Source organism: Pituophis catenifer, unplaced genomic scaffold, assembly GCF_029215685.1.
Source record: "Pituophis catenifer annectens isolate HBS135680 unplaced genomic scaffold, rPitCat1.0.hap2 SCAF_3, whole genome shotgun sequence".
NCBI lineage: Eukaryota > Metazoa > Chordata > Lepidosauria > Squamata > Colubridae > Pituophis > Pituophis catenifer.
Window position 1 is genome coordinate 181,620,221 of NW_027256883.1, and position 15,007 is coordinate 181,635,227.

A 15,007-nucleotide genomic window follows, 5' to 3' on the forward strand; every position below is an offset into this window, starting at 1 on the left:
CATAATCATATTGGGTTGGCAAACTGAGTTTAGAATCTTCCCGGAAAGGCCAGTGTTTTTCCCTTGTGTCTTTCTATCTATCCAGAGTTGTTCATCTAGGTTTTTTTGTGTCTTCAAAACTGAAATTTTAAAAAGTTCTTCATTAAGTCATCACAGGATATTTTTCAAATACTACAGTAGCTTGGATGAAACTATCAGTATGCAGGCTGATGCAAGCCCTCTAAAGTGGATCAGGTTAAATCTTGTTAAAACATAGCTGATTCCAGGTAGACTTCTACCATGTATAATATTCCCTTAAATTTAACGGCAGTTTTCCATACTGAAATAGTTCTCTAGCTTTTGTAACTAAAAGAGGCATGGTCATTTACTTATTCATCATATTTATATAGCCATCCATCTAACAATCAAGTGAATTAATGTTGTTCATATAAAAAACAACCCAGAATAAAAAGAGATAAAACAAAAAGGAGTTAATTACCCAGGAGCCATACCCACTATTTTGCCAGTCCTGAGGCTTGCTAACAAACAGGACCTCCCGAAAGCTAAAACACAGAAGGCCAGCCTCTGTATGGGGGGAGGAGAGGGTGTTCCCTAAAGTGGGGGCTACAGCAGAAAAGGCACATTGTCTATGAGCTGCCAAATACAGTAAAATTGCTGATAGGTACTGAAGAAAGTTGTTTATATTTAATAACAACTAAACTTCTCTGAAATACAGCTGTCTCATTTATTATGGTGGTATAAATTGAATTTGTAGTGCTTCAAAGAAAATGTAAGCCTTAAGTTTAATAGGAAATCATTACAGGTAGTCCTCAACTTACAACCTTTCACTTACTGAGTGTTCAAAATTACAACAGCGCTGAAAAAAGTGACATGACCATTTTTCACAAGTACCACCATTGCAGCATCCCCATGGTCATGTGATCAAAATTCAGACGTTTGACAACTGACTCATATTTATAACGGTTGCAGGGTCCTGGGGTAACATGATCACCCTTTGCGATCTTCTGACAAGGAAAGTCAGCGGGGAAGTCAGATTCACTTAACAATTGCATGGATCCACTTAACTGTGGCATGAAAGGCCCTAAAATGGGGCAAAATTCACTTGACAACTGCCTCATTTAGCAACAGAAATGTTGAGTTCAATTGCGGTGGACTATCTGTAACTGATGCTTATGTGCTTTATTATCAGTCATAACATCAATTGGGTGCATGTGTGCCTGTGTGCACATGCATGCCTTTGAGTCAAGAATGCATGTACAGGTCCATGCTGTTTTCTTAATAAAATTTTCAGAAGTGGTTTGCCATTGCCTTTTCCTAAGTCTGAAATAAAGTAATTGGCCCAAAGCCACCCAGATAGCTTTGTTCTTAAGTCAGACAGTCTCAGTTCCTTGATTTCAAGATTTCTTAAAACACTACAGTGTCTCACATACATCCCAAAGATCTGTGCAGTGACGTGACTTGGATTTTATAGTAGTTTTTGATGAATATTTATATATATGTGTGTGTATATATATTCTCCAACCATTTTAATATGGTATCATTTGAAAATTACATGGAGTAAAGTAACAATCGTTTGATTTCATATGCTTTTCCTGTGATTTCTTAGTTGGTTTCTTTGATTGATTGATTGATTGATTGACTGACTGACTGACTGACTGACTGACAATGGTACTTTTACTAAACAGAGGCTCGATGTATCTGAAAACATTCTAAATAAAGTTACAGTAAATTGATGTAGTTTCCAAGTATAGTTTGAAAACTATATGCCACTAAATACTTGAAATGAAAAATAACAAAGTTAATAAATAATGTTGAATCACATCTACTTTCAACTATATGCCTTCATTTACCTAGCTATAACTAGAAAATCAAGAAACAAAACTTTAAGGGAGGAACTTCTTGCTTTCCAGCATGAAGTATTTAGGGATATTATAATATTTTTAATCAGGTGGGTTTTGAAATTGTCAATCTTGTTGATTCTGTATTTTTTAAAACCCAAATGGCTATTAGTTTTGTTTGGGTATTGCCCAGAATCTGTTGCTATCTCTTTTCATTTCATTCTTTTTTTTCTGTATTTTGTGCATTAGCATTGGTTCTGAAAAACCAGTAGCGGAAATTTTGAGTAGTTCAGAGAACCGGCAAATACCACCTCTGACTGGCCCCAGATTGGGGTGGGAATGGAGATTTTGCAATATCCTTCCCCCAGGAGTGGGGAGGGAATGGAGATTTTGCAATATCCTTCCCCTGGAGTGGGGTGGGAATGGAGATTTTGCAGTATCCTTCCCCTGCCACACCACCAAGCCACACCCACAGTGGAAAAAAATTGAATTCCACATATATATATATGTGTGTGTATACATATGTATATGTGTGTGTGTGTGTGTGTGTGTGTGTGTGTGTGTGTGTGTGTGTGTATGTATGTAGGTCTTTGGTTATTCGGGTCTTCTCCCACGTAAAAGGAGGAGACAGCTGCGATCTCACATTGCTCCTGGAAGCACGAAGCCGAGAACACCAGCCTGAAGATGACGAATGAGACTTCGTCGAAACGTCGCCAAGACACTTCCAATTTTACGTGGGAGAAGACCCGAATAACCAAAGACCTACATACAAACACCCGCGAAAACCTGAGAAAACATATATATATATATAAAATGTTTTCATTCTTTTTCCTCTGAATTTAAAAAATAAAACTAAAAAATGTCCTTAATGTCATTTGGATCATCCATTGTTTTTTATGAGCTGGGTTTGTATATTTTCACTGAGCTATTTCATCATAACTCCGATGTGTGTTTTCTGGATATCAGTTCAAATACCATCAATTGACTTGAGTTCCATTTGCACCTCCTCAGTCTCTTTCAGTTTCACCATTATGAATATATTGGTATCATTTGCAAATTCCCCTAGTGGATGGCTCATCCCTAACTTTCAGGTTTTTGGTAAAAAGAATAAAGAGCACTTGTCATAACCCATATTAAAAGGTAAAGGTTTCCCCTGCCAGTCACCTCTGACTTTAGGGGCGGTGCTCATCTCCGATTCACAGCCAAAGAACCACTGTTGTCCAAAGATGCTTCCGTGGTCATGTGGCCAGCATGACTATATGCTGAAGGCACACTGAACAATGTTACCTTCCCACCAAAGTGGTACCTCTTTATCTACTTGCATTCATATGCTTTTAAACTGCTAGCAGGAGCTGGGGTAAGTAATGTAAACTTATTCTGTCACCCAGTACTTGGGTCTCGAATGCCAACCTTCCAGTCAACAAGCCCAACATCTTAACCGTTCAATCACCACACATATTAGGAGCATGCATAAAATGGGAAAAACATTTTAAACCTGGAGCAAACCGTGTTTTCAATGTTCTGCCAAACTTCTTTCTAATTCCAGGTTTTAAGCAAAATTCAGATGGGGCAAATAGGGCAAGACTGGCTCTTACCTGTCATTGGTTCATAACATGGCATAACAAAACAGTTTGCTTACCCCACTAGTTTTCCCAGTGACTTTCCTTGTTCTGTCAACACCCTCCATTCAGCCACATATATCTTTGCTCCCTCCTCTATCCCAGTAGTATGCGTAGACCAATCCCTTCTCATTTGATCTGTGCTCAGATTAAAACATTCCAAACATATGTTTTGATCTAGGCACAGATTATAACAGTTCACTACTGAATGTCTATATTTGGGGTGCTATTTTAAATTTCTTGATAGTTAATATATTTTATTAAAAAGTATCTGAAAAATTGATTCCTTTAAATGAAAGATTATACTATCCTACTGAAACTCTTTATAGCTAATACAAATCTACTTAAATTTAGCAATCACTAACTTAGACCTTTGTGATTGTTGTGTACCTTCTCTTACAGTTTTAGAAAGTTGGTTGGATTATACTGGAGAGCTGGAGCCACCAGAACCGTTAGCAAGACTTCCTCAACTGAAGCATTGTATAAAACAACTTCTCACGGACTTGGGCAAAGTACAACAAATAGCACTTTGCTGTTCAACATGATATGAAATTTCTGCTGGATGGCTGGAGCCTGTCGTATGATGAGCACTCTCTATTTTAATGGAATAGCATGCTTGTTGCATGTGATGCAGAACTGACTTCAGGGAATTATTTAGGAGCAAGGGTTACTCTTCATAAAAGTAAAGAGATTGCCCTTATTTTGTTCAGTTGGCCTTTGCTAGGCATTTTTTAACATTATGGAAACGGATTTATTCTTGTCTTCAAAATGTACGAGCAGGTTGGCAAAGGATTTTTTTCATTCCTTGTATCAAGTTGAAATAATCATTAATGTTCTTTGCATATATACACTGACAAAATTGTGCCACTGGAGAACAAAGTTTTAAGAGCCAAAAAATAATTAGTGATCCAAGGCTGTAGATAACATTCTGCCTAGTTTATTTAAGTGACTTAATGTGTCAGAAAGACTCATACTTTATCCTAATAGTTTATGCATAACTACGGTATTTAATCAATAGAAGATATTATTTTCAAGCCTAGCAAGTATGAATGTCTAATTTTATAGTAAACTGTTACAAGAGGTTTGCATATATGATCTGAAACTAATCTACTATTTTAAATAGATGTAGTAGAAGGTCCCAATTTGGTTGCACTTCTTTTCCTAGTAAATTATCATTTTCCATATTTATCATGACATTGTAGCATGATTCTCATGGTACTGGGACACTCATTTACGTTGAGCTTCTGTGCATTCTTGAATTTCTAAATCTGGCCATGCTGTGCCTCCCATGTACTGATGACATATCCTAAACGCAGGGTATAAAAGTGTCTACACAAAGAAGGATGTATTACAGATTCAAATCTAGCCATGGCCAGTGACGGCCATGGTGTTGTTTTCTTCCCTACTGTTTATAATTGCCATTCCGGTTATAGTTTGAAACATAATCTTTTTCAATATTATAAATGTTTTCATTGTAGATACTTGTAAAGTGTGGTTTTGGGAATCAGTTAATTTTATATTTGTGTATAACAAAGAGTCTCAAGGTCTATGCATGAGGTACTGTTCCCAAAGGCAATGGGACATTATGTTAAACAATGTTTTTGAAACCCCTTTTTGTACTTTTATTTTTAGTTTCCTTACTAGCATTATTTGTGAGATCAAAGTGAAGAAATGCTGCTTACATTGAAGCTACATTATATAGTAGCTTTTCGAACATTGGTGTATCGTAACTATTTTATATGTTTAAGAATATCATTTGCCTGCAGATCATATTTCCATCACTACTTCCTTTTTGTTAGATAACATCTGGGACAAGAAATTACTTTGAGGTGGACAGAATAGGGTATTTTTGCATTGGGTGTTCTGAATGTTGGATTTTTCCTACCTTGATATTGGAGTTGTTTTTGACACCACCAAAGTTTAAATTAAAGCACATTTGTGAGTTGAAGACCTGTTTAGTGTACAAATTGGTAATTATGAATAAAAATCCTTAATGTTTATATGCTGCAGAATTATGTAGGTTTCAGTTATCTAGTGTTTGTCATAGAAGTAACATTTTTCTGACCATCTTATCTCATTCAAAAACAGTCTACTTTTTTTTCATTCTGACAGAGACTTTATGCCAAGACTAATTTCAGGGAATAATTTGTCTCCAATTATTTGGCTTATAGGTTATAAGTATAGCAGCTGTACAGCAGATAAAATTATTTTGCTGTAATAAATTGGAATAAAGTTTGTGATTATTAAAGACATCCAGTTGTCTCACAATAACATTATGGGGAGTTTTCTAGATGACAAGATATCCCTGAAAAAATATTTCTCTATCTTTTCACTATAAACAAGTAAGTGCATTTTGTTAAGGCTTGATTAACTTATATTTCTAGCTATATCCCTTTAATGTTGAAGATAATCTTAAAACTATAGAGCAGGACCTAGACTTATGTAATTTTCAAAGTGTTACAAATTGTAACTGATAGAACTTCTAATTAGCATGACCAGTACTTAGGGACATTGAATTATCATTTAACAACATTTGGAAGTCTGCTGTGTAGGAAACTGAAAGGCAGACAAGTTCAATACTAAGAGTAACTACTTTATTTTTGTGGGCTTTGGACTGGTTTCCTGATTGTTCAGGCTATAATATAGTTACAATATAAGAGAATATATGTAACTCAGAATTGAACTATGGATTTCTTGGTGCTCTCTGAACTTGGTTGTTTGCTTGTAGACATTTCATTACCCAATTAAATAAGGTTGTGAAACATTTGCAAGCAAACAACCAAGTTCAGACATCATCAATGACTCCACTATAATTTATTTTTAAATTTTTATTTGTATTCCGCTTTTATTATTTTTACAAATAACTCAACATGGTGAACATGTGAGGTTTGTTTAGTTTTAACATAAAACCAATGTATTGTGCTTCATTAAGCAAACCATGCAGCTTATGAGTGCTGCCAAAAACTGCCATAGGTTTTTGTGTGCCTTTTATGTGCCATGTGTGGATACTGTATAGAGAACACTTGTATTTCCATTCTACCTTTGATAGCTCCATTCCTACCATTCTTCCTCTCAGATCAGAGAAAGCATCTTTCCTTGCTTTCCTTTGTTGTTTCTTGAACTGTTGACATGAATGTTCCAATGCTCCATTACAGCCTGGTGAAACAATTATTTGGTTTATTGTGAATACCTCACTTTTTGCATTACTAATCAATTATGAATTAACAAGTGCAAAACCTGTAGGGAAAATACATAAATGTACTTCACACACAAACACACAATATTTCAATGAGCCAAGCGTCTTGAAAAAGATGAAAAGTATAACTATGATAACACTGATTTAAGGATAACCACTTTGAATCAACTTGATAAAAATACCATAAATTCAACAGATCTTGTGTTTAAGCTTCATGTTCCAGAAATACTTCCAATATTTGCTTTATACATCTTCGGTTTGCCTTCCTTTTATGTTTGGTGTGCCCTGTAATGACAGGTCTTCGGTCATAAACAGGTAAGTAGTAACTGCTTCTCGCATGCCAAGACTGATGGGTGAGTCTTCTGCTAGCGGTTCTTCTGACAACAAGTCTGAGCTAGACAGAAGAAAACATTTCTGAGCAACATTGTTAAAAGAAGAATAATGACTTTGCTTTTATTTTGTTTCAAGTAATGCATGATGCTCATAAGAACAGGCAAACAACTATCAGCATATTCTGCTTCAGTACCCTGGAAAGTTTGCTTTAGCTAATGGCATGGATTTTTCCCTTGTAGCAACAGATGCAGTACTTCCTTGCTGCAGTGGTTTATGTTTGTTACAACTGAGGATTCTGGAGTTGCAAAGAAACAATTAGTGTCATGGATTGTTTTTAAAATGATATAGAACCAGTGTAGAGCAATGGCCCCCAACCCTTTGGGCACCATGGACCGGTTCCGTAAAGAGGTTTTTCCACGGACCAGACGGGGCATGGTTTCATGTGTTGCATGCATCCTGCAGATGGGGCTTCACTTGTTCGCACAGACCAGTTGCTAGCATGTTGCAGACCAGTGCTGGTCCACGGACTGGGGGTTGGTGTTGGTTAAATTGTTGAATTAGAATCCAGGAGACCTCAAGTCACCTTCAGCTGCAGAAACTCCTTGAGAGATTGAGTCAATCATAGTTTCTCAATTTGCCAGTGCCACAAATCCTGGGAATAATGGAGTGCTAGAACATTAAATAATGCCCTTGCATCTGCTGAATTAAATCAAGGTCTAAATGAAAGATTCAGTATATTATTAGCAAGATGGCAATAGCACTTAGATTTATATACTGCTTCATAGTGCTTTACAGCCCTCTCTAAGTGGTTTACAGAGTCAGCATATTGTCCCCAATAATCGGTCGTTTTACCGACCTCAGAAGGATGGAAGGCTGACTCAACCTTGAGCCGCTCAGAATCAAAATCCTGGATTGAGCAGTGAGTTAGCCTGCAGTATTGCATTCTAGCTGCACCACACGGCTCTTAAAAGCTAAAAAGATAGTTGCAATCTATATATTTTTATCAGTAACAATTATTTCGTATCATTAAATTGTTGTTTTATCAGAATCAAGGCGCTTGAAATAGTTTGGAGATGGTTGGGGATATTTTATCCTTACTTGCTTTTGTTGGCAGTGTGAAATGTTAAAACTTCTTTCACTGAGACAATCATACATTTTTTAAAAACACTGCTTCAGATATAAATTTTTCAACTGAGAAAGATGAGAATTCAGCTATGGTGAAGTAACTTGATCCCATCTTAAAAACGTCACATCCTGCTAAATGCAATTTCTTCAGAATAGTATTATACGGTACTTAGGGCTATTGTGTGCTGTATGTTTACTGCTGCAGGACCATGAAACTACAGCTCCAGCTCACTGTAGAGGGGAAAACATTAAAGTAGATAGCACTACTTTAACCCTGTAGTGGTCATCTTTGGCAGGGAAATTCCAGTGTGAATGTCAAGTTCCAGGGTGAATCCAAATTTCACAATTGGTCTGACCTCATCAACATTTCTATAAACTTAATGGGGGTGGGGGGGTTATCAAAAAGTCTGGCCCTCTCAGGTGTTTTTTTTTTAATTGAAGAAATGTGGCTTGGGGGGGGCAAGGGTTGAGCAAGGGAAAGCTTTTGGAAAGCTTGTCCTGAAGCTGCCTTTTATGCAAGGATCGACTTCCCAAAACCTAGGGAGGCAGAAGAACGTTGCAGCTTCTAGAGCTCTGAAAACAGCTACCATTTCAGCAAGGATTTGGGGCCCTGAAAAAGGCAGCTGCTTCCAGGAAGCATGGAAAGCAGTCCTGAGCACTCCAGGTCCTGCTAGGGGTGGGATGGGGGAGAAGAGGGGGGGCACCACAGTATTACCCTGGTCTAAAGGGTGAATGACTTCAGTGGCACTGCAACTGAATGGTCTAACTGCTAAGTGGTCTGTTGCTTCCCAACACTACCTGCAGTCACTCATGCCTTGGTACTTGTTTTGATTATTGCAATGCACACATCATGAAATTGAAGACTATTGGAAGCTGTAACTGGTCCAGAACTAGCAATTTTGAGTTTCAGCTTACCTGCCTATATAACACCTGTCAATTTTTCATAAAACTATTAAGATCTGTTTACTTCCATGGGCTGGCGAAACTGAGGAATTGTTTTGTTTCTTATATAAAATGATATATATATATGTGTGTGTGTGTGTGTGTATATATATATATATACACACACACACACACACACATACATACATACATACATACATACATACATACATACATACATACTAGGGTTGCTATTCAATGCTCAAGAAATACATTGCTCATATTTTCACATTGTATTTAGTTTTTAATATTACTATTTTGAAGGTCCATAAACTATTTGGAATCAGACATAATTGGAGCAGCATATTAGTCAAATAAATATCCCTAAATTGTGCAAACATGATTTTGCAAAATATTGTTGGTTTGTTACCAAAATTTGAACAATCCAGCAAGCCATATTACTTGAGTTCTTGATAAAGGTTGAGTATAGGTTGAATATAAAAAATAAAATAACCTCTTGATCTGTTGCCAGTTGAGAGCAGATTTTTTTGCTTCCACAGGTTTGGGAAGATTATGAAAAAAGCTGGAACTAGCTCCTTGGATGAAGCATGGTTTCTTCAAACAGCAACATAAGCCATCTCTACTTTCTATTAAAGAGAATAAACAAACATGATAGATTTTCATATACAGGGTTTTCTGACAGCCTACTGTCTTGCAGTGAAATACAGTTCACTACTGTATTGCAGTGAAAAAAATCCAGCTACAACAGTCATGTTGCTTTCCCAGCTTTTGGATAAAAATGCACTTTATTTTCTTGGTGAAAATACCCATACCCAACTTTAAAAATAATTCTTACAGCATGATCACATAACAGACCTAGACTTTTCACCACATTCTTACAAATCTTGGTTTTTTTTAATTAAATTTCTATAGTTAGCCATCTCAGCCAACTGACTCTGGGCGGCTTAACATTCTAAGACCATAAAACACTTAATCAAAAACATCCAAAACATAAATACAGCAGCCAAGAAAGTTAACCAACTAACAATATGGCCAAGAAATGGCTCCTAACACATTCTGAGCTTCAGGCTGGGCATACAACAGACAACAAATAGTAGAATTTAATAATTTATTTATTGACAAGCAAAGATCAAATTACGAGATCACATGAAGAGCTGGAAAACAACAACCTCCATGAACTTCAAAATTCTCTCTTGACAGTAGGCTTCTGAAAAGTTGATATAAATATACCAATTTTTCCAAATGTTAGTCAACATTTTTTACCCAGACTCCATTTTTTAAATTACAATAAAATAAATGGGAATTAGAATTATAGAAAATGGTACTCTCAGAATCAAGAGTATGGTGGCACAAAAGTTATTTTTCACTGAGAAGAAGCCAGGAATGTGGAATTTGTAACAGATCTTTGGCCATTTCCACCTTATCTCCAAAGGGCTGAAGTTTTTGCCTATTGGCCTAACATTCTGTAAAGCAATTGTCTTTTTTTTTTTTCTAACACAGAGAGAGAGAGATTGCCACAACCAAAAACTGAAAAGAATGTATAATTCCCTTTAATTTATAATTAATTAAAAAAATAATTACCAGAATAATAGTCCACCAGTTCATGCAAGCTTGGGAAGGTAAGGCTGGGGGAAATATAAAGCCAGTTGTTCTCCAAGCAGTTAATGCGGTAGTGTTTTACACAATTCCAGGATTCATGATTTGTGCATCTGACTGATAAAGAATAGCAACCTGTTTGTCAGAATAAAACAATAACATATTTAGTATGTTAATAGTAACATATTTAGACAGAAAACAAGTCCACCCAATCCTACTGCTAACAGAGATTAATGAAATGTATATGTTTCATTAAATTCTCTTTAAAGCAATGAGATCTTTTTTCTGATGTTTAGAGTCATGCTAGTATCCTTAAAACTTGCATTATGTCTTAGTTGAAGAAGAAAGCTTAACTATTAATTTCAAAGCTTAATTAGATGTTATCACATTTAATCCATGGTAGGCCATGCAAAGCACGCACATTTGATGTACCTTATATTTCCTCACACTTATAGAACTAGGAAATTCCTTTGGACATTAGAATCCATACCTTTTTTTGCTTGTCTCTTTCTTATGATGAAAGAACCTTTCTGGTTTGTGGGCAACAGTAACAACTCCTCAGCTTTTGCTCGATCAATGCCATCGTAGAGCCACCTGAAGACAAAAACGGGTCAGTATGAAAAATATGTGTAAGTTAAGGGGGAAACTACTTTCCTTGTAGGGTTGAGGATCTCTTGGAACACAGAGGAAACCCCCCCCCCAAATATTCTGTGATGTTACTTCAGATAGAGAAAAACCACAATGCTTACCTGTGTGAAATTTTAGCTATGTTGTTGCTAGGTACACAGCATTCTTTGCCAGTTGCTACTGACTTGACTTGACACCATTCACCCTCTCTGCAGGAGAAGAAATGTAACTTAAAGCCATGACCTCAAGTAAAATTCTGCTGTACCTTGAAGAAGTTCCCATTTTTCCTAAAATTCTGGTCAAGGAGCAGGCTTTGTCATCAGAAAAATACTCTGCAATTATCCCTTTCTTGGGACTACATTAACACCCAAAGAATCCAGACTTTAAATATGAAGGATGGAGGTTAATTTAACCACCTAGATGTGTTAGGTTTACAATCCCCAGACTGACCAGCCACATGGCAACTGGAAATTTTGGGAATTATCTTATTAATGCAAATGAAGATCAGGTTGAGAAAGGCTGAATTAGCCCTTCTAACTACTCAGAGGAGACCTCAAATAATTGAGGCCAGCTCCATAAGGTCTCCTAGTTTATTTATTTAGTAGTTATTTACATATTTCGTGTATGCTATTTTTAATTTTAAATATCAGTAACATTAAATATAAATACAATATTTAAAATGTAAAGAAGAAAAATGGAGAATCAGCAATTAATAAACTAATTTGAACCGCTAATACAAAGTAGATATGGAAAACAAAATAAGGTCTGACCATGGATGTTTTCAAAATTGGATTTTCCTGAAGTGGGGATCTCCCTAACCTCTCCAGGATATATTCCTCTTGACCACCATAATATTAACTGCACTGCTTGATGTTTTGTCCCTTGTCTGTTAATACTCACTCAGATAGCAAATTCAGCTGTTCCCCCATCCTTAGTACTGGCTCTGTGTCTCTAGAAGGAAAATCACTGACTGCAACAATCATGGGGGAATTAGCAACTGCAGATTAAAAGAAAAAACTGCAGATTAAAAGAAAAAAAACACCAACCAGTTATTGTGTAATTTTAACCTCTCAATGTTTGAAGTATTCTTGCAAAGTGTTACTGTATGTCTCATTTTAAGATTATCTCACCGCTTCCTCTAGACTAGAATGTAGAAACTGATGTGTTGATAGAAGCTAATTCCCAATAATATTGGGCAACACCAAATTGTTTCCCATTCATTTGTGGTCAAACAGAACATTTCATTATAGCATTACATAATTTGAATCCAGGATTCTACAAAGCCATATCTTTTATACAAATGTACTCAGATTAAGAAAGATTTTTCGCTTACTGCCCTCTCCCCAGGCTGAAGCACTCAGGTGAGAATGCCAGACAGCACTCTCTATAGCCGGGCGCTATCAGTGGAATTCCCTTGTTAGGGTACTTCATCTTGTCTACTTCAACTTTTCAGTTTCAGGCTGTTTACCTGTTAAAACATTTAAAAACTAATCACCTGTTTTTTGCATCTATTTTACAACTGATGATGAATATTCATCCTAATGGCTATAACGACAGTAATATTTTTGCTATTTATTTTATCATTTAATTCTCTAAGAATGATACTAGAACTGGCTCTTTTGTTTTTAAAAGTCACTACCAATGCTACTGAATAAAACTTCAATCTTAAAATTGTATTATTATGGTTCTTCAAGTCTGGTTACTACATGGACAGATCCATGAAGTTTTCATGGCTAGCGTAACTACATTCTTCCAGGATGTTTTTTGACTTTCCAAGCTAGGGTCACATAAAATGACCCATAGTCATCCAGCTAGCTTCTCTACCTAAGGGAGACCTAGTCCAGAATTTTTTTCCCTACTAAACCAAACTGAGTCTCTCTTGTAAAGTACAAAGGTTAAATAGAAACTTCCTGTGATCTTGACACTATACCTCTTGTGATGAAGCCAAAACCTGCAGTCTCTTTTAGTGGCTCATGTTTAGTCTGTGATCTATCAGATTCTTCTCACAGTTACTACCTCTAAGGCAGGTATCATCTGTCTCATACTCGTGCATCTAGTTTTTCCTAGCTAAGTGCATAATCTTTCATTTCTCACTATTGAACATCATTTTGTTGCGCTCCATTTGACTCTTGAGCTTGTTTTTTGGATTGTTAGCAATCTCCTCCCCTGCCAGTTTTATGTCATCTACAAATTTAAGAGCATCCCTCGTATTTCCTCTTTTATAAATATGTTGAAGAGTCTTTGGGCCAGGACAGAACCCTGAAATACCTTCCTCCATGTGGATAGACCGATCAAGGAATTCAAATTGGCCAACTGCAAATATAGTGGGATAATCTGTCCCACATTGTTCCTCACTGCCACATTGTGGAGCAGACTAAATAGTTATAGTTGCTATGTTAATGAGTTTCATGTTCAATCAAGGATTTAGAATTTCTCAACCAAAATTAATAAAAGCTGCTAGATAACTAGCATGGAAGTGCTAAAGACTTCCATTTCCACTGGCACACAGAACCCGATCATAGTACATGACATAAAATTTTACAAACAATATGTATGTATGTATATCATGTGATTGTAACCTTTTCAGGTAATAAATCACATGACTTGTTTTGTTATGTATGAAAATAAATCATTGCATACAAAACTTAAGACATCCAGAAGCCTATAAATATTTTCCCCTATTTTTCTGCATGGAGGTCTTTTCTTTCTCTGTCCCCTAAAATCAATATGGTGAAGCACTAAGGAGATAAAGATTAAATCTCTCCTTTGCTGTTGTAGAGAGCCACATTGGTATAGTCACTAGACCTGAAACTGGGAGACTATGAATTTAGTCTGGCATAGGCACAAAACCTGTGTGTGTGTGTGTGTGTGTGTGTGTGTGTGTGTGTGTATTGTTGTTTTAAGACTCAGACTGATGGTAGCACAGCATAACCCCTACCTGGCAGGTTTATGCTATCGCTCTGGATATGCCTTGTGTTCAGTTGTGGGCTTGTCTGGTTAGCAATCTGTTTCCTCTTACTGGGCAAGCTTCCCATCACAATTTGTTGCTAACAGCAGTCTTCTAGTGTATCACTCAGAGGGGCCTATCAACAAAAGGAGAAAAGAAACTCATTCAAATAAAAATTCATTGTTGTCCTTGAACTGTTAGGAAAATACAGAAGAAACCAAATGCTGTTACAATTAATCAGCTGCCATTTTCTAGTTTCTTCTAAGGTAGATGTTTTATTAGTGTTGAAAGATAAAATATTAAATCATACCACAAACAAGAAGCAACAACTTCTGAAGGCAGGGAAAGGGAGAGGTAAAATGGCCAATTCTCCAGCATGGACTGATGAATATTGCTCAGGAATACAGTATCTCTCTTACATCAGTAGTGTAATAAAAAAAGTTGTCCTGAATTTAGGGCATCATAATTAAGATGACTTCCATCTCAAAGCCTTTTTTTCTAAGAATTTGCCTTTTTAAAAAAAAGCCTCTTGCCCTGTAACCTGGAAGGCATGAACTTAATAACAGATACTGAAATGTTCATGTTATGGTAGTAAAAAATGTTTTATCTGCTACTAGCATAATCCTATGAATAAGAAAAAGTTCAGAAACATCTCCAGTGCTGAAAGTACCTTTCCTATTGGAGTTTGTTCAAAGTTGATGGCTCTTTCCTGGAAATAAAAAGTATGGAGTTTCATGCTCTTCCTTCTTTATCCTACCTCTCTGGCTTCCATTGCGCTACTCCTAACAATCATCTTTACATTTTGCTACACAATAAAAAGCTA

At 36.4% G+C, this 15,007-nt stretch overlaps 2 protein-coding genes across 5 annotated transcripts in view; one reads left to right on the forward strand and one right to left on the reverse strand.

Annotated features, from left to right (window-relative positions):
* Nucleotides 1–6,644, forward strand: part of PHF20 (PHD finger protein 20) — a 46,270-nt gene extending 39,626 nt beyond the window's left edge. For all 4 annotated transcript variants that reach the window (XM_070941635.1, XM_070941636.1, XM_070941638.1 and 1 more), the window contains one exon: nt 3,860–6,644. In XM_070941635.1, coding sequence (XP_070797736.1) covers nt 3,860–4,002 — 143 coding nt within the window. In that variant the 3' untranslated portion in view covers nt 4,003–6,644. The remainder of the gene's footprint in view (nt 1–3,859) is intronic.
* Nucleotides 6,645–6,833: 189 nt separating this feature from the next.
* SLA2 (Src like adaptor 2) lies at nt 6,834–14,272 on the reverse strand. Its single transcript, XM_070941641.1, has 7 exons — nt 14,176–14,272; nt 12,138–12,234; nt 11,360–11,446; nt 11,101–11,204; nt 10,596–10,745; nt 9,508–9,640; nt 6,834–7,047 (listed from the first exon to the last, which is right to left on the reverse strand). Exons 1-7 carry the CDS (start codon nt 14,270–14,272, stop codon nt 6,897–6,899), a joined length of 819 nt encoding a protein of 272 aa, XP_070797742.1. The 3' UTR covers nt 6,834–6,896.
* Nucleotides 14,273–15,007: the final 735 nt, after the last annotated feature.

What these genes read in the sequence shown, in the direction of transcription:
- SLA2 (XM_070941641.1), bottom strand. Translation starts at nt 14,272, where the DNA reads ATGGGAAGCTTGCCCAGTAAGAGGAAACAGATTGCTAACCAGACAAGC. An exon ending in CAGCTGAATTTGCTATCTGA is followed by an intron (nt 11,447 to 12,137) that starts GTGAGTATTAAC and finishes CTTCTCCTGCAG; the next exon opens with AGAGGGTGAATGGTGTCAAG. An exon ending in ACTGGTGGACTATTATTCTG is followed by an intron (nt 9,641 to 10,595) that starts GTAATTATTTTT and finishes TCTCTTTAATAG; the next exon opens with AAAGTAGAGATGGCTTATGT.